Source organism: Macrotis lagotis, chromosome 8, assembly GCF_037893015.1.
Source record: "Macrotis lagotis isolate mMagLag1 chromosome 8, bilby.v1.9.chrom.fasta, whole genome shotgun sequence".
Lineage (NCBI taxonomy): Eukaryota > Metazoa > Chordata > Mammalia > Peramelemorphia > Peramelidae > Macrotis > Macrotis lagotis.
Genome location: NC_133665.1, coordinates 65,267,520 through 65,287,960, shown reverse-complemented (window position 1 = coordinate 65,287,960; position 20,441 = coordinate 65,267,520). Strand labels below are relative to the sequence as shown.

Here is a 20,441-nt window from a genome sequence, read left to right as displayed (position 1 = left end):
GCAAAGCAAATGGGGTTAAGTGGCTTGCCAAAGGCCACACAGCTAGGTAATTATTAAGTGTCTGAGGCCAGATTTGAACTCAGGGACTCCTGACTCCAGGGGCTGATGCTCTATCCACTGCTCTACCTAGCCACCCTCATCACCCCAATGTTGCTGTTAGGGTGTACAGTGTTTTTCTGGTTCTACTCATCTCACTCAGCATCAGTTCATGCAAATCCTTCCAGGCTTCCCTGAATTCCCATCCCTCCTGGAAACAATAGTGTTCCATGACATACACATACCACAGTTTGTTAAGCCATTTCTCAATTGAAGGACATTCACTTAATTTCCAATTTTTTGCCACCACAAACAGGGCTGCTATAAATATTTTTGTACAAGTGATGTTTTTAACCCTTTTTCATAATCTCTTCAGGGTATAGACCCAGTAGTGGTATTGCTGGGTCAAAGGATATGTACATTTTTATTGCCCTTTGAGTCAAATATTGTTTTGATGAGACACTGAATAAAGTTTGAAGATCATCATCTTAGTTTTGGACCTGGTGCCTCTTCATGCAGATTGTGTTGTCTTTCTTGGTTGCCATATTGTAGAGTTGACTTGCTCAGACAAATTTTTTTGGTTGTACTTCCTCCCATCTTCTGCTTGTGAACTCAAGTGTAAGATTTGACCTTTATTCTTATTAAATTGTATCTTAAATTTCTGTCCTAAGAGCCTTTCAAGAGCTTTATTAATCCCGAATTTGCATCCATTGTGATATCTGTCCTTCTAGCTTTGTGTCAACTGTCAATTTGATATAAATGCCACCTGTGTAAAAAGTGTCTTTTCAAGTCTTTGAAAAACTTGTTCAATGACTCAATGTGTGTTGTAATCCCATAAGAGCTATATAGAAAATCCCTAAAGTCTGTAGGCAGTTTAAAATACTAACAATTTCAGTTCTATAGGAGATTAAAAGAAAATTTGTAAAATGCAAAAGATTATTTAAATTTTTAATGAAAAAGAAGTGAATTTTATTATTTTGTATTTTTCTAGATAATTTATCCTAGTAGGTTAAATGGATTCCATAGAAGAAAAAAAATGGTTTTTTTAGTTAGCTGAATTTAAGTCTGTAACAATATAAAGAAATTATAATTGTGGGGACATGTTTAGTTAAAACTAAAGTATGAAAATCCTTGCTCTCAGAATGAACTTTGTAATATAATAATTAATGTGTTCAATGCTTCAATACAACTTCAGAATTTGTTCAGGAAGCTAGATGTAATAGGGAGACTGCTGCTTTGGGACCTTATCTACTGGTCTGAGTTAAGTTGGTAGAATAGCTATTGAGTGTGGGCTCATAGAAATTGTAATGTGCTTTGTATATGTAATGTTGGTGGACATGTTGAAATTTAACTATTTTGAGATTAAATATATTAAATCTTAAATTTACTACCTTGGTATTATTTTTATCTCCCATAGAATTTAATTTATTAACGTTTTAAACTGCATGTGGACATTAGGGACATCCTATTTAAATAACCAATTATTGTTACATAATGCATTTTCTTGGCAACCCTTTCTGTCTAATCTGGATTAGACACTGTTCTGCTTGGAAGCAGAGTTAAGAAAAAGTTATTTTCTGGAGAGCATTGCTAGTCAGTAGTTATTTAATCAGTAAATTCCCTTCTGATGATTTATGCTCAGTTTTTCAAATATAGGAGACTGAGCTCATTCCAGAAATTTTAGTTTCCTCAGTACTAATTCACCTCCAATTATTTCAGTGCTGCAAGGCCTTCTGCTTGCTAAGGTGTGGGTGTTCCTCCCACTGATACAGATTCTAACTCCCCTATTCCTTAATATATAGTCGTTGTGAGTTGCTGTAGCCAAAAAAATAGAAAATAAAAAAAATCATAGCCTGGAAGCGAAACTTCTGGTGATGAGACTTTCCCAAATTGGCTAGTCTGGTTACCAGTCCATCATCAGTCCTATATCTGGAGGCTTTTTGCTTGGTAGGATTTGCCAGAACTTGTGGCTTAGCCTTTCAAAACCCAGAATTGCTTTTCTATCATGATGAAGCCCTGCAGGAAGGTTTTAGTGGAACCAACTTCAGTTAGCCTGCTACATTTGGAGGCTGTTTCTTTACTCTAGATTTGGACTTCTTTTCTTACTTTAAGATACCCTTCTTGTCACCTTTCAAAGTAAGGACTTTTCAGGGGTGGGTAGGTGGTGTAGTGGATAAAGCACCAGCCTTGGAGTCAGGAGTACCTGGGTTCACATCCGGTCTCAGACACTTAATAGCTGTGTAGCCTTGGGCAAGCCACTCAACCCCATTTGCCTTCAAAAACCTAAAAAACAAAAAAACAAAAACAAAGTAAAGACTTTTCCCTGATTCAGCAAACTAAAATTTAGAATTTATACATGGACTTTTAATATATCTCATCCTTCTCTGTTCTATCTCCCCTAAAAATCTTCATATCTATTATATTAGTTTAATTAACATCTATTAAGTCATACTGTCTGAAGGATAACTTTTGTGTGACCCAGCCTCGAAGATGTTATATTGTTTTATTTCTACTTTCTTTCTCGGTATGGTTCTCCATTGCCATTGCTGGCTCATTTCTTCATTCTTCCTCTTTTGGGGCATAGTGGGAATGTATTTACTATTCTTTTTTTCTTAGGAACTGGTGACATTTGAAGATGTGGCAGTGTATTTCTCCTTGGAGGAGTGGGGAAGGCTAAATGAAGCTCAGAAGGATCTTTACAAGGAAGTCATGCAGGAGAACTATGGGATTCTAGTGTCCCTGGGTAAGTGCTAATCTTTTTTTTTTAATTGATATTTTAGTTTTCCAAATACATGTTATAAAAATTTTTCAACATTCATCCATATGCATATGTATATTTTTAAGTTACAAAATTTCCTTCCATCCTCCCTTCCCACCCCCACCCCCCAGTGGGGAACAATCAGGTTAATATTGTACATTCACATTTGTGTTAAACATGTTTACAGATTAGTCATTTTTGGTGTGAGAAATTAGGATTAAGGGGAAGAAGTATACAAAAAAAGTTTTTTAAAAAGTGAATGTAAAGGGACAGCTAGATGGTGCAGTGGATAGAGCACCAGCCCTGGAGTCAGGAGTACCTGAGTTCAAATCCAGCCTCAGACACAGCTATGTGACCTTGGGCAAGTCACTTAACCCCATTGCCTTGCCAAAAAATAAAAAAAAATTTTAAAAAGTGAATATAAAAGTGTTCATCACATTCTGAAGGTTTTTTATTTTGTTTTGTTTGTCTTCCTCTGGATGGGGATAGCCTTGTTCATAGCTGATCTAAAAGGGTTGTCCTAGTTCTCTGAACTGTTGAGAAGATCTGCATCCACCAAGGCCGATCAACACATAATGTTATTGTTAATGTGTAGAATGTTCTCTTGGTTCTGCTCTCTTTGATCAGCATCAGATCCTATAATTTATTCCATGCTTCTCTAGAATTTGACATTTATGGTTTCTTAAAGAATAACAGAATTCCATAATATTCATATATCATAACTCATGCAATCATTTCCCAGTTGATGAACATCCCCTCAATTTCCAATTCTTTGCCACTTCAAATAGAGCTGTTATGGATTTTGGATTTTGGTTTTCTCATTTTTTATAATTTCTTTTGGATATAGACCTAGGATTGGAATTGCTGGGTCAAAAGGTATAATCAGTTTTATTGCTCTTTGGGCATAGTCCCATATTGCTCTCCAGAATGGTTGGATCAGTTCACAACTCCACCAGCAATGAACACATCAATGTTCTAGTCCTCCCACAACCTCTCCACCATTGATCATTTTCCCTTTTTCTCATCTTAGCCAATTTGATAGTTGTGAAATGATATCTCATAATTATTTTAATTGGATTTCTCTAATCAGTAATGATTTGGAGCCTTTTTCATACAATTATATTTAGCTTTAATTTCATCATTTGAAAACTGTCTATTCATATTCTTTGACCATTTATCTATTGGGGAATGATGCACTTCTCTATATATTTTAGAAAAGAGATCTTTATCAGAACACCTAGTTCTACTTTCCTTCTAATTTTGGCAGCATTGATTTTATAACCTTTTAAATTTAAATATAGTAAAAATCATCTGTTTTGCAATTTATAATGTACTCTATTTCTTACTTGATCATAAATTTCTCAAGTGCTGATCTTCCAGGCATCTGAGAAGCTGTGAACAGAGAATGAATTCATGCAATTCCCTGGAACGTCCAATGATGATATTCTTTATGAAACAGACTGTCACCCCTTAGGACTGGTGGGCTCTGACATAATGGGAAAAGTTTTAGATGCAATTTACAGTTCCCAGAATAGAGCATTACTTCTTACAAAGTTTGGAGTGGGCTTGAGTTATAAGTTAGAGGTACCCACAGAATAGCATTGTACATCAAGGCCAGGAGCCCTAGTTGTGTGTATTAGGTGATATACAACTATCAGTCCCACTTGAAATTTCTTTGCTACAGATTTTACCCAAACGTCCAGTGTTATGAGTAGTCAGTTGGAGGTGAAGAAATAAGAACACTAAAAAAATGGTTTTGGAAAAGGTGTGGTTAAGAGAGTTGGAGGAAATTTAAGAGGGGAAATCTCAAAAGAAAATTGAATGTGAAAGAAGCTGAAAAAAAGGAACTGTACTAGGGAAATAACATTTACTAGCAGATGACAATATGCTCTCCTTGGAATGTGGGGTTGAAGCTAGTGAAATAGCATCATATTCATTGATACTGAACAACTCCATGCTCACCCTCTTTCTTCTCTTTTTTTCTTTTCATCCCTTTTGGATAGGTTATCCAATTCCTAAACCTGATGTAATCTCTCGAATGGAGCGTGGAGAAGAATTGTGGGTCCCAGATAGCCCTGGTCCTGAGGAAGGAGATATTTTAACTGGTGTCTACACAGGTGAGAAGCATGAAAATATGGAAGAGGAAAACAAAGGAATGGGAATTTCACAAGTGTATTCCTTTCTACTGTATTGCCCTTATCCTGGTCTTATAAATAATTCCCTTAAAGTTCACTTGAATTTCCCAGTTTTATGTTGCTCTTGATGTTGCTAACAGTTGGAAGATGCAGTTGTGAATTGAGGAGTAAAAACTGTTTAATATGGGCTCCTTTTTAAACTGGGAAATTTTTCTGCCCCTTTGGCTACTGCAGTTCTCAACATTAGAGCATGACTTTGAAGAACTAATTTTACTGTGGTGGCACTTTGGGATTCAGGATGGGTGTGTTGGGGTGGAGCTTGAATCTTGGAGCTTGGTGGAAGTATTTTCTGGCCAGAGATCTTACTAGGCTAGGAGTTCGTGGGTTGTATCAAGCAGCTCACTGAAGTCATAGTTCAGAAATTCCCTTTTTATCATCTTAGGAAAGTAATTTTTCTCCCTCTTTCTAAAGGTGCATATTAAGGGTGGTTTTTTTTTAAGCCATTCACAGTTTTTAAGAATAATTTCTTCTCAAGAGTGGTGCTGGCCTATGCCAGATTTCTGGCCTTATGTGAATGTCTGTTTTCTTCTTTTGGTGGAGAACCAGCACACTACAAAGCTGAAAGGTCTATTGTGGGTCCATTGTTCCTACCAACTTCTTCTGCTGTCTTGTATTTGGGACCCCTTGATAGCATGGTCTTCTTTATTCTCAAAGCTACTTTTCTTTTGTGATTCATGTTGCATATGTGTTGCATATGTAATTATATAATAAGTGGCAAGGTTGACATTTAAAGAGGATTAAAGAAATGCTATTGGTAAATACTAATTTTTTCTGGGGCTCTGTGCTCTTTAGTTTTCAAAACTACTTGGTTTTAAAAGAACAGGAAGGAGAATTAGAGGTAGGGAGAATGTATGAGGCTGGGAGTTTAGGTTCAGAACTGTGACTGGACCTAGCAAGGTATGTAAATGATTGCAGCTTTATTAGTGTTCCCTGTTACTTTTCCACCCCCCCCCCAATGATTTCCAAAACACTTCATATTTTAAAGCACTTTAATATAAACAGTGTTTTAATTTTACAATAGCATTATTAGGTAAAGATATTAGGAAAGATAGATATTTTCTGTGTTTTATTGATGAAAAAAACCAAACTTCAGATGTAGAGTAGTTGGGAATTGTCCAAGGTCACATAAATAGGTAAGAATGGCTTCTGGATTGGAGTCTGACTTTCTTATTATCCAGCCCAGCATTCTTCCTATCACACTTCAAAATGTTCTTGTCTGTTCATCATTTCTGTTTAGCTGCCCAAATTGGGGATTCAGAAAGATTAAGCACATTTGAAATATGGGACCCCTACTTACGGTACCATAGCTTCAAGCAACATTGTTTCAGTAATTGTGATAAAAGAATTTAGAGAAAACTTAAAGTCCCAAGGGTGTGCATGGGAACATAATGGTGAACCAAGCTTTTCCTTAGTTCTGATTTTAGTTGTTGGGAATAAAGTTCTTTTTCTTGGCTCTCATGTATCCCTAGCTGAAGATGCAGCTGTTATAGGACAATTGGATCTAGCTAAATCTGTGTGTTTTCTACCTTAGTGGGACTGTGTCAGCCTTCCCCAGGACCTCTTTCATTTGCCATCTTCTGATGTATTATTTTGATCCCAGGGGATAGGGGAGGGGATTGGAGAAACTATAATTCTCTATGCCACAACCATAGAATTCAGAATGATGGTAGCAATTTTCTTATAGGATCCGTTATTCCATCAAAAGCAATAGTTCTCTTCAGGATTGTGTGCTTCTGGTCAGCCCAGGATCTTTTGTCCTTTTGTATCAGTTTTCAGACCTGGCTTAGAGAAAGAATGGGATTGATTTCATCCATATTATGCCTGACCAAGGGTTTACCAGCTCTTTACTATGAAGCAGAGAGGGGAGAAGAAATAATTTTTCTTATAGAGGTGAAATTCAGAGTTAATGACATGCATTTCATACCCCCTTCATGTGATAAAACATTCTAAAACAAAAAACAAACATTCTAAATCCAAATAGGAAAATGCAATGAGAGCATTAACTTTTAGAATACACAAGAGATGATAAAATTTAAAACTGGAACATTCAAGGTCAGCTTATCTCTTGGCACAAAAAATAGACATATTTGCTAATTTGAAAAATTCTGAAATTTCATCCTTCACAAGTATATTATTTTATTTTATTTTAGCTATTCCAAAGCTTCTACTGCTTACTTCTTGGAAATGGTTTGTTTTGGGGATCTGGGAAAACTAAGAAGGGCTAGCTGGTAAAAACAAGTAAATAAATAAAACAAGATCGGAGCTCTGCCATTGGGATCCTCAATTTAAGTAGTTTTGTGTTAAAAAGAGCCAGGGATTCTTTCCTGGTGCTGTCAGAGAAGGAACCTTCCACTCCCCCCACCCCCGCCCCCAACCGAGTAATTCCATGAGACTGATAAGGAAGATTAAGGAGGGAATCAGAAAATATCTTCCCAAAAGAGGAGTAGAGAGAGAAGTGCTAACATGTTAGGAAGGCAATTTGGGTTAAACATTCTTGGCTCTTTTCCTGGCATGTGGAGCCTAGAGCTTGAGGCTAGAGAGGAAGGTAAGAACAAGGGGTGGGAAAAGGAAGAAGGAATGGGGTAGCTAGGGAACTTTGTGTATCTCTAGAGCCACTACTCCATTTTAGGACTTTTCTCTAGTGGACAGTAGAATTTTAATCTCTGCCATCTGAAGAGTTGCAAGGAGCCTCGGAGCATCTAGTTGATGTCCTCCCACTGCAAACAGAAATTTTCTTTGTGGTAATCCCAACAACTGGTCAGTCAGCCTTCACTGGAAGGCTGTTTTCCTAGCTCTGAAGTCATCCTGGTTTTGTTGACTAGTTAAAATGAAAGCAGTGTATTTGAGACGTAGTTGCTATTTCTTCTTGCCTCTTGGTTGCATATATTTCCAAGGTATAAATGAGGCTGGAGCACATTTTCTAAGACTTAGTCATGGAATGGTCCTTTCTGAATACCATTGGGGCAATTTTCTAATTCTTTGACAGGGAATGCCCATTTTTTTTTATTATATTCTCTTGAAAACTTTTCTTTTTCTTTTTAATATTCTCCCTGGATAGGAAGGAGTTCTGTAGTGTACTTGACAACAAGGGTGGCACTAGACAGTCACATTTTCATTTTTATTCACATTTCACTGGCTTACTGCCTGCTTTCTTCTAGGGCTTGGGCTTGTGGTTATGTCCCAGAATGAATGGAAGTGAAACCAAGAGTGGGAAAAAAAAGAACTCTGAAACATTGAGGTTAAATGAAGTGCCTAGGGTCACATTGTGAGTCAGTAGCAGAGTCAGTATTCAAATTACATTGTTTTGTCTCCCAGATAGTGAAGATGACAGAGTAGCTGACTCACCCAGAGGTGGGGACTGCCTGAATTGGGGACCAATCAAGATAAAAATAACACCATATGTGACATTTTCTAGTTTACAAAGTACTTTTAAATTCATTCACTCCTATGAGTCTCACAACAGGGAATAGATCAGTCAGGTACCAGTACCTCCATTTGACAGAAAACTCTCCCTGAGATGTAGGAATCTTTAGTCCAGGATGGGTCAAATAAGGAACAATAGAGCTGGCATTAGGGCTCATGTCTGGTTTAGTGAACAAGGATCCTCTGTTTATCATGACCAAATCAAAACACAACTACTATGTTAGTAAGAGAATTCTAAAAACTGAGTTGGAATGTTTGGCAGTAAGGGAAGATCTACAATAGATGGTGTCTCAGAAACTTGGGATGGAAGTGCCACGTTAGAAAGAGTGCTGGTTCTAGAGTCAGGAAGACCCGAGTTCAAATTTGACCTAGACATATATTAGTAATGTGACTTTGGTCAAGTCATTTAACCTCTGCCACCATTTCTTCCACTATAAAATGAGTATAATAATAGTATCTGTCTCCTATGAAGTTTGTGGGGAGCAAATTGGTTAATGTTTGTTTGTGTTTTTTTGTTTTTTGTTTTGTTTTTTTGTTAGGATTGGGGTTAAGTAACTTGCCCAAGGTCATGGAGCTAGGTAATTATTAAGTGTCTGATTCACATTTGAACTCAAGTCCTCCTGACTCTAGGGTCAATGCTCTGTCCACTGCACCACCTAGCTGCCCCTTAATGTTTGTTAATAGACAGCAAATATCTTTTAAGCACTCATTTTAGGCCAGATACTGATCTAAACCCTGAGAATACAGAAGGAGGCAAAAGACAGGTTTTACTCTCAAAGAGTTTCCAAAGTAGGGGCTATAGTAGTAGATAAATGCCATTATCATCATAATCATCATTGTGTGTAGCCTATATAGACCATGATTTAGCTTAACTAGCATTATGTAGTGCTAGAAAGTTTGGTCCCTCAACAACCCTCTAAGAGAGAGAATGCTATTATTATATTCTCATGTTTATTGGTAAATAAACTCAACGTAAGAACTGTAGGATAATGTGTTTAAAATAAAGAATTGAGAATAAACAGTCTATATAATATATTGGGAATTTCTTGAAAGAAAATCTACCATTAAGAAGTAAAAATGTGGCAGTGTTGATACTGAGAATGGGTTGGAAATATTAAAGTTGTACTGGTAGGATGAATGAGCATTTCCTAGAACAGAGAATTTTAGAACCCATGAAGGAAGGGGAGGCTATTGAACTGAATTCTGAGTTGTGAACAGAATGTGTAGGATTATTGTGGGGGCCCTATCTTTGTGGAAAAAGCTACCATATGACTGTGATTACTTATACTGTCATACTAAGATCTGTGTCAAAATGGGTGTACCTATTACTTCAGTGGATGTTGATCAAAACCTCTCTTAATCTTGGAGAAGATAGTTTCCTAAACTGTTCAGAAAAATTAATCACCCTGTGGTCGGATAAGACTCTTCATCCCTAGGTCTGCTAGTCCTTAAGATTCATTGTCTGCTTGTCTAAGTGCCTGCTGACTTAGTACTTATATTCTTTTTAGCTTGATAGGAATTGCCAGGGCTTGTGTTCCAATTGTATCACATTTGTGAGCGCAGGATGACTTCCATGGTAGGGCAGCAGAGGACTACAAGAGAATTAAGTTAAATCACATCATTGAAATAAACACAGATTATGTAAAAAAAAAGGCATGGTAGGAGTGAGAAGTAAACAAACATTTAAACATTGAACATTTTTTTAACAAGGTGCCGGGGTTAAGTGACTTGCCCAAGGTCACACAGCTATGTAATTATTAAGTGTCTGTGGTTAAATTTGAACTCAGGTCCTCCTGACTCCAGGGTCAGTGCTCTATACACTGTGCCACCAAGCTGCCCCTTAAACATTGAACATTTAAACAAAGATTTGGAGTATAAACTGGTTATTCCATTTACCAGTCACAGTTTAAATAGTTGATAGAGCCTTGATGACTAGACTCCAGAGTTAACTCTCCCAAAGCCTTGTAGTATCACATATTCATGGGAAATAGAACCTGCCCTGTGGAGGTGGCACCTGGTAGCTCTCGACACCGCTTCGAAGGCAACCTTGAATCAGGGAATGATGTGGAAGCTTACTTGGGCACAAATCATGACTGTTAATAATCTTGGTTCTAATGGAAAACTCCAAGCAACCTCAGACTGTGGACCCCAGCCTTCTGTCCTGTATTCCCTCTTTATCTGTTCAATGAAAAAAAAAGGCACTTTCCTGTGGAGAATATTGATAAAGTGCTGGAAGGATTGAGATACTTTGCCTTTTAAAACTAAAGGGCAAAAGGATACTTCCTCCTCTTTGAATCAATTCAGTTCTGAGTTTTCCTGAACCAAAACTAGGTGCATACCCGTTTGTGCCATAAAGTGGCTTCTGACCATCCTGCATTAGTTGGTTGTTAAGAACCTTGCATTGAGTGAGCCAACTGGCTTTTCATAAGAAGAATATGTTGAAGTTTCCTGTTAACCAGTAGCAGAAGGCATTATTATTAACACAGCAGCTAGTAATAAGGCTTCTGCCCTCCTAAATCCCACCAAGTCCTCAAAAGCCTTGTCTCTATGACCAAAACTGAACTTTAGTGCATCTGAAGCCATGAGTAATTTTATTGTTCATTTATCTATAGTACTTTAAAGACAATCTAGGTAGAGCAGATATCTTATTTTTGTAGTTAAATGAACTGAGGATCAAGCTATTATTTAGCTTAGTTAGCATTTATTATAGTTACTTTGAGGTTTGCAATACTATATCTGATTTGCTTTACTATATCTAATCCTCACAGTAACCTCTCAGGTTGGGCTATTATTATCTCTATTTTGCTGATAAGTAAACCAAAGCACAGAAAATTTAAGTGACTTGCCCAAGGTAACAAACTGGTCAAGTGTCTAAAGCTGGATTTGACCTCAGATCCTCTTGATCCCAGATTCAGTGCTCAGTTCACTGCTCAACCAGCTTCCTCCACAATTTACATAAGATATAACTTATAGTCCCTATATGTATTAAGTTTTGTAAAGGACTTTTATTTTTTCAGTTCTGTAAGGGAGGGTGTTCATATATTGATCTCGGGCTCAGAGAAGGTACTTTCACAGCAGTTTAAGGTTTGTAAAGGTTGCCTTACAGTGACCTCATTTTTTAGGCCCAGAAAGGTTTAGTAACTGGCCCAAGTTAGTATCAATCAGGATTTGAACCCGGGTCTTCTAATTCCATGTCCAGAGTTCTTTCTGCTCTACAGTAGAATGTTTTTGAGTGGTATACTTTTGCAAATATAATTGCTATTTTGGGAAAGGAATTGTTTTTGTAGTTTGGATGTGGAAGAGAAATGACCTTCCATGTGCTCTTTCACTTGTAATTCAGCTAGTGATTGGTTTCCAGGTACTTGGCCTGGGACTGACCCCTACTTTAATTCCATTAATTTTCTACATGCTATCCCCTGCACATATTCCCTTAGACAATTCACTCCTTAGAAGCAAATCACAAAAGGAGCTGTGCCCATTTCCTACTTTTAGTCTTTTAATTTATTTGGTTTCTCCTGAACCTCAGACAACCCCAGCCCTTTCTGTTTCAGGGATGGAATCCTGTAAACTAGACTCAAGGGAAATAGAAATTTCTTCCAATCCCCCTATATTTTAGACTTTACCTAACTAAGTGAAGTTTTAATCTCCATTTCAGCATAGAATTGTTTGCTTCATAAGTTTAATGACCTCAAAGGAATTTGAGTGTCTGGGCCCAACATAAAGGCATTCATATTTTATATGCTTTTGTACCTACCTTACCAACAACCTTTGATTAACTTTTATTAGTACCCACTAGTCTCAAATAGCTTGTTTTTTAAAATAGAATTTTATTTTCAGATGTGACTTCTCCCCACCTTTCCCTCCTTCACCCATAGAGAAGGCAAGAAAAACAAAAGCCATTATAAATATGTTTATTTATGCAAAACAAGTTCTTGTATTAGCCATTTTTTAGGGGGAGGGAAAGAAAAAATGCTTTAGAGAGTGCTTGGAATACATCAGCTGTCTATTTGGCTTTGGATAGAATGTTTCATCATGAATCTTTTGAAATTGTGACTGTTCATTGTGTTGATGAAATTACCAAACCTTTCAGAACTAATCATTATTACAGTATTGTTATTGTATGAATTGTGTTCTTGGTTCTACTTAATTCACTTTGCATCAGTTCATATGAGTCACCCCAGATTTTTCTCAATCATTGCCTTCATAATTTCTTATAGCACAATTATATTCATATTCATATTTCGTAATTTGTGCTACCATAAAAGGAGGGGAGTTATAAATATTTTTGTTTATATGGGCTCTTTTCCTCTTTCTTTACTCTCTTTGGGATATAGATCTTAAAGTAGCAGGATCATGAGCAAAGGCTAGGCACAATTTAATAACTTTGGGGCATAGTTCCAAATTGTTTTTATGCCAATTGATCAATTTGCAATCACCAACAAAAGTGCAATAAAGTACCTACTTTGCTGTAACCCCTCCAGCATTTGTCATTTTCTTTTTTTGTCAACTTCAGCCAATTAAGCTGGTATGAGATAGCATCTCAGGTTTTTTTTGTTTGTTTTTTTCCCCTTAAGTTTTTGCAAGGCAAATGGGGTTAAGTGACTTGCCCAAGGCCACACAGCTAAGTTAATTATTAAGTGTCTGAGACCAGATTTGAACCCAGGTACTCCTGACTCCAAGGCCAATGCTTTATCCACTGCACCACCTAGCCGCCCCTATCTCAGGTTTTTAATTGGCATTTCTCTCTTAGTAACTGTGCGCATTTTCTCACATGACTATTTTTAGTTCGGATTTCTTTCTCTGAAAGTTGTCTGTATCCTTTGACTAAATCAATTAGGGAGTGACTCATCAAAAATTTGACTCAGTTCTCTGTATTTCTTAGAAATGTAATCTCAAGTGGTTTGAAATGTTCTGGAAATAACTCCTGGAAATACCTCTTGTAAGATTGTCAACATCAGGACAACCTTCCTATAGATGCCTTTCTATTCAGAGATCAGAGAGGTCACTTTTGGACTTAGAGCTAACTGTTCACCAGGAGAATGCCTTCTATATTCAAAGGCCAATAAGACTAGACAACAAAGGGGCTATATCATCTGGAATCTATTGATTGTATAATTCAGTTAGAGTTGTTGTTCAGTCATTTTTTTTTTTCAGTCATGTCTGACTCTTCATGATCCCATTTGTGATTTTCTTGGCAGAGACTGAGTGGTTTGCCATTTCTTCAGTTCATTTTACAGATGAGGAAACTGACTTGCTCAGGGTCACACAGCTAATAAGTGTTTGATTTGAATTTAGGAAGATGAGTCTTCCTGACACTAGGTCTGGAACTCTTTATTTACTATGCCACCTGGCTGACCTCTAATTAGAGACTTTTCACTTTTTTCTTGATCACTAAGATATGATCCTGGTTTTGAGAATGGAAGTGGAAAAGTGGATTGAGTCAGTGGACAGTGGAAGGGATTAAACCACTTAACCCTCTGGGCAAGCTTCTGAATACTCTTTCTTAAGAAACTATTACTTTGACCAAACATCCAACTATGTAATCCTGGACAAGTCTCCTTTAACCTCCCTGGATCTTAGTTTTCTCACTTATGGAGCGAAGAAGTTGACTTCTGACTTCCCTACAGTTCTGGAGCTATGGTCCCATTATCCAGAGTTTTATTTAACACCTGTTACTACTAGGGAGAAATAAAAAAGTGAATCACATGAATTCTTGCTATCAAAAGTCCAGAAGGGAAATAAGACATGTAAACAAATAACCAGAATACAAGGTAAAATACAGTTAAGGGCTGTGTAGGACTAAACAAAAGGCTGGAGAGGTTCAGTGTGTAGTATAGACTGTTCTCAAGGTGTGTTTTACTTTTGTTGCATTTTTTTTTTAGTCCTCCATAATTCACAGAATGCTTTTCTATATATGGTTCTAGCAAAATTCCAGAACAGAGAAAACAGACTAAGGCTTTGGTGCCCACTTGTGGCTTATGACCTAAGGCATAGAATAAATAGGTGCTTTATCAATATTGGGTGAATTAGATTAATTAACCATTTTTCTTTGTACATTCCAGAGGAGCATCTGTTATATCTAACAAAATAGGAATTCCGTTATGGAGACCTCTGTTGCTACCCAGGAGTACACCTTTCAGAAGACTTCATGGGGAGTGTGTGTGGGAGGGGAGATAGTCCTTTTATCTTTATTTTTATGAGACGAGAGAGGGGTCTGAAGGGCATGACCACTATTTTAAATGTTTGAATGCCTCACCAGAGAGAGAGGGAGTGGACTGTCTGTGGAACACAGCTCTAGTGTTAGTCTAACTGGGTAGAAGTTACAGGGAATCAGTTTCAACCCAACAGAAGATTAATTTCTAAATATTAAAGCGGCCTCAAAATGGAATGCACTGTCTCTTTAAAGAGAGAGCTCCCTTACTAGAGTTGTTTGTTAGGAAACTAATTATGGATCTGTACTTGCAAAATAGCTTGTCAAAATCTCAAGGGGTCCATATTCAGATGATACACACCAATAAACCTCTCGTCTCATTTGGCTTATTCAGTGGATCAGTTGGTATCTAGTATTTGACCTGAAAAAACCAGTAAAAACTGGTATTTATATAATAGCATTTTAAACTTTGCAAGACCTGCTTGAGCTCACATAACTAGGACATATCAGAAATGGGATATCCTAAACTCAAACAGTAACTTTTGTTTTATAACACCTTCATTTCATGGGGTGGCTAGGTGGTGCAGTGGATAAAGCACTGACCCTGGAGTCAGGAGTACCTGGGTTCAAATCTGGTCTCAGACACTTAATAATTACCTGGCTGTGTGGCCTTGGGCAAGCCACTTAACCCCGTTTGCCTTGCAAAAACCTAAAAAAAAAATAGTGCTCTTATAACACCTTCATTTCCATCTGCCTCCCTTTCTTCTCTTCCCCTCCACCCAGAGGGACATTTCCTAAAATACAAAATAAAAGAGAGGCAGTTTATCGAAACCAGCATTGTTTCATACCCAAAGTTTCACTGAGGAGGGATTTTACCCAGAACTCACATAATGTAGTGAAAGGCTAATTAATAGTGCTTGAAAACTGAGTTCAATTATCAGCTCTGGCTTTTTATTTCCTTTATGATCATGGATAAGTCATTTTACCTTTTATATCTCAGTTTCCTGAAGTATAATATGAGAAAGTAGGAATATATGGATGAGAAAGTAGGAATATATGGTCTTTGAGAGTCCTTTGTTCTTTAGCTCTGCCCTGTGCTTTGCTGCGTTGCTTTGGCTACAAGGAAACCAAACTTCCTTTACTCTCTAGTCGCTTGAGTGTCTGTGGGCTTCAGCTCTTAGGCATATTTCTGCCTGGAATATGTTGGGCAGTTAGCTGCATTCCCTCCAACTCAATAATAAAAATTTAGATCAAAACATTAGGTTCTTATGATATCAAATGAAGAGACTTTAGCTTGAAGCCATCCTTCTGCTAAGAATTCTAATATAGTATTATAATTACTATTGTAAGTACTACTACTACTTACTACTACTATTACTACTACTACTACTACTATTACTACTACTACTACTACTACTACTACTACTGTTGTAGGCTTGACCTTATTCTTCAGTTGGTTATTAGAGCTACTTAATTATCTGTACTAGCCGTCAGGGATGGTTCAATTAAAAAAAATTATTGACATACTTTGTTTTTATGCCATGCTCATTTCCAAAGGAGTTAGTTTACTTTAAATATAAAGAAACCTTAGTTACTTACTAGTAAGGGTTTGTTTTTCCTGATTGATGTTGTTTGACAGTTGATATACATTCCTTCCTGTCTTTCTCCATTATCAGGTACTATACTGGATTTCTCCTGGTAGCTTTGTTTCTTGACTTGAAAGTGGAGAGACAGTGTGTTATAATGGAAGGAACAGTGGATTTTGAGTTTGAGGACCAGTGTTCATGTTCTGTTACTTGTGTTATCTACTAATGAACTCGGTGTCACTAGTCTGGGGAGTCTCCTCATCTGCAAAAATAAAGGGATCAGACTACATAATATCTAATATTCCTTTTAACCCAAATCCTATGATCCCAAGACTCAGTCCCCCATGAGATTCCTAGTATTTCTGGAAAGAGATCTTCTTTCTTATTAGTCATGCTCTATGGAAACTAAACCAAACAATTTTTCTAGAACTTTGAAAAGCATGATAAAAATACATTTACTGGTAAATAAGGAGACTTTCTAGAAAGAGAAATCATGGTTGACTACTCATATTTGAAGAGGTAAGTGGTCATGTTATGGAAACAAAAGAAAAAACATCATCCTTTATTATTAATAATTTTATATAATAAATAATTTACATTTCTATATTAATCTTTCCTCAGAACAACTCTGAGAGGTAGGCATTACAAGTACAGTTATTTCTGTTTTACAGATAAGGAAACAAGCTAAAAGAGGTTGTGACTTATCTGAACCCATACAACTAAGTTCAGAGTTAGGATTCAGCTCTAGATCTTCTGACTCCAAAGTCCAACATTTAGTAGTACTGAAGCCTCTAGATTCTATAACATCTAAGTTATGGGTTCTCATTCAAAGGAAGGAGAAATATATAGATGTTGGAAGGTGTTCAGATGTTGAGGAAAATCATCTCTTGCATGTGACTTCGCTTCTGTGTAGCATCACAATTCTAGGCAATGAGAATATTCCTGATGAGGAAGAAACTGCAGAAAAAGAGGGAGGTAGTGGTAGTATTGGGATATTTGATCAAATGATATAAATAACTGAATCTTTAATAACCGAGGATGGAACATACTGACTTACCTGTCAGGTGCAAAGATCAAAGTTTCACAGTATAAGTGGACTGAATGTTGAGGTAGGAGGAAGTATTGATTAGGGAATCTGTGGGTTCATATGACCATTGACATGGAGATGCCCAATAGGTTATTCAAAAATTTTAGAAGTTTAAGGTCTTTAAGCTGGTTATGAGATACAGTTGTCTCCACATGACAAGAATCAGGTATTTATTGCCTGCCTTACATTAGGAGGGAAATACAAAGACTAAGTAGACATGATAACTGTTCTCAAGAAACATGGTCATTATCATACATAGGAGGTAAGTTTAAATAGATATTGGTCTAAAACAAAATAGAGATGAGTGCATAAGTGAGACATGGTTGGAATGCTCTCTGAAAGTCCTGGGAAGATCGCTTCTACCTCAGAAGATCTTTTTATCAACAGCTTCATGAAGGTGTTGCCATTGGCATTGGATCATAAAAACTCAGAGATAAGCAGAGCTAGATGTGATGATAAATTATGAGAGAAGATTTTTAGCTTAAAAAAACTGGAAATCCTTTGGGAGACAGTCTGTTCAGATTGGTTGTCCTAACAAGGAAAAACCTCCCTCCTTCCATTATCTTGATTATCAGAAAAAAATTGATGCTCTTTAAAAAAACGAGATGATCTTTATTAGGAAAACAAAAAGGATCTGAAGGTTGGAGGATGAAAGAATATCACACAAGAGTAAGAAGGGGGAAAGGACATAGAATATTTAAAACTACTAAATTCAAAAACCAAACCTAACAAAACAAACAAAAAAAAAACAAATTGAGACCCTTTCTGGGGAGAAAGTTGTAGCTTTTCCTAAGGAATGAAAAAGTACTTTCAAAGATGCCATGGGTGGAGAATTCATCCAGAAAGTGGCAGAGGGGAAGGATTGGTATATTCAGTAAGCATTTACAAATGATTGTCCCTTGATCCTCACAACAATCCTGTAAGACTGGTACTTTAAAGGTCCCATTTTTCATTGAGGAAAGTGAGTGCTTCACCTAAGACCAGAGCTGGTCCAGGCTAGTTTTGAGCTGAGGATCCAGCAGTCTTATACACTGCTCTGTCTAGCTGCTCCAAGGCAGAAAAGAAAGAAAAGTGGGTCCAGTTCTTCCTGAAAGGAATCAAGGCAGGAGTGGACCTGATAACCCGAGAGAGAACTGCTGTCTTTCAGAGGCATATATCCTAGGACTCATCAAAATGAAAACATACTGGTGTGACTGGAAGGAAGAGGAGATATTGATCAATATGACAGAACCTTGAACAATAAAAAGTTACTATAAAATGCACATGCTCCCCAAAAGTAAAAGAGGAAAAGGACAAAAGGATATAAGTGTATTTCATAGGAAAAAATCATAAATGTAAGGGTACCTGGGCACCCTACAATTCTAGAATTGGCTAAACAAATTATGGTGTATGCAGGTAATTGCCCTAAGAAATGATGAAATGGACCATTTCAGAGTAACCTGGGAAAATTTGTTATGGACAGAGTGAAGTGAGCAGAACCGGGAAAACTATATAAAGAAAAAACTTTGAAAGACCAGGACTCTGATATTATAGTGATAAACAATGATTCTAGAGCACCAAAGATGAAACACAATACCTATTTCCTAACATAAACAGTTGTTAGTTAAGTACCCGCTGTACCTCAGGCACTTTACTGAGTGCTTTATAAATATTATCTCATTTGATCTCACAACTTGAGAGGTATTCTCATTTTTCAGATGTTTAAATTGAGGCATATAGAGGTTAAATGACTTGACCAGGGTCACTCAGCTAGTAGATTGTATTTAAGATTGGATTTGAACTGGGGTCTTCCTGACTTCCGGCTCTACCCTTGTGCCACTTAGCTGCCACATTTCAGAGGAGTGATGGGCTTAGAATGACAAATATGATGCAAGTATATTTTTGGACATGGCCTTTTTGGGATTTGCTTCACTCATCTGTGCATCTCCTGGGAAGTGTGAAGGAGAGAAAATGAATACTTTTTAAGTGGAAAAGTAAAACAACCAACTCCACCCCCCTCAAAAGTTCTGGTCAAGAAACTGAAGGGCTTAGGGGGGCACGGATATTATCTTCTTACTGCTATGCCAGAAGTCAAGAAAGGATTTGAGTAATGTAAATGAGTAGCTAGTTAAGATGATGGTTTTATGTGAATATAATTAATATTTCTGGACCACTGCTTAAAGTATTATAATGAATATCAGGTTGGAGATGGAAAATGTTAGGATAGTGGCATGAAAGGTTGTAAAGGAATTTAGTTCTCCTACTTAATCTTCAGCAGTCATTTAAAAAAGGGCATCAAAATCCAGAAGAGAAATTTAAGTAAGCTCCCAAATGTAACTGCACAAAAAAGAAGCTGTGGGTGTCAGAGGTGTCCAGTATGAGTTCAGATGAATAAATTGATAATTTCAGCAGTGCCCAGACTAAGCACTCCATGGGGAGGATGAATGACTCTAGTTCTCCTTTGGGAATCCCTGAGGGGTCAAAGAAATCTTCAGAGACATCCTGCCCCAGGTAGGATGGAAGACTACTGCAGTGTCTTGTTTAAGGATAGCCAACTACAGTACTCTGACATATTGAAGCCTGCCAAGTTTCTGAGAGCAGACATACCAAAAAAAGTAGAGGCTGCTTTCAGAAGCTCAGGGAATCAAAGGAAGGATCAAGTATGGTCTAAATGCCTCACCCGAGAATGTAGGAAAGGATAGTATTTCACTCTACTACACATTCCCAAATCAGGAACTGAGGCTGGAGATCTGAATAAACACAAATCTGTAGAGATAACAGATCAGGAGATACCTAAAAGGTCAATCTAGAAGAATAGAGGAGTACCACTGTAAGTATTATCAGAGCTTCAGGTGGGGAAAGTAACAGCCATAAAGATTACAAAAACACTTGGAAGAAATATAAAGCAAAAATAAAATAAGGGCTCTAGGAGAAAAAAGTTATAGTGAGAATAAGCAAAAAGAGCAGAAGGTATTAACTTAGTAGAGGAGTGAACTTCTCCCAAATTAGAATAAAACACCCATCTCAATGACTTCATGAAACAACAAGAAATATTAAGATAAAATCAAAAGACTGAAAAAATAGAAAATGAAAGGTGACTTAGAACATATTTGGAAAAAATGATTCCATAATATAAAAAATCATAAATGAAAACTTAACTAGATTTACTAAAAGCAGAAGACAAAATGAAAATAGAATTCACCAGTCACTTCCTAAAATTGAAACT

The 20,441-nt window shown here is 37.1% G+C and overlaps 1 protein-coding gene across 1 annotated transcript in view; it reads left to right on the top strand.

The window, feature by feature from the left end:
* Nucleotides 1-20,441, top strand: part of ZNF316 (zinc finger protein 316) — a 35,204-nt gene that overhangs the window by 5,421 nt on the left and 9,342 nt on the right. Inside the window, exons 3-4 of the mRNA XM_074199002.1 lie at nucleotides 2,653-2,779; nucleotides 4,798-4,911. Coding sequence (XP_074055103.1) covers nucleotides 2,653-2,779; nucleotides 4,798-4,911 — 241 coding nt within the window. The remainder of the gene's footprint in view (nucleotides 1-2,652; nucleotides 2,780-4,797; nucleotides 4,912-20,441) is intronic.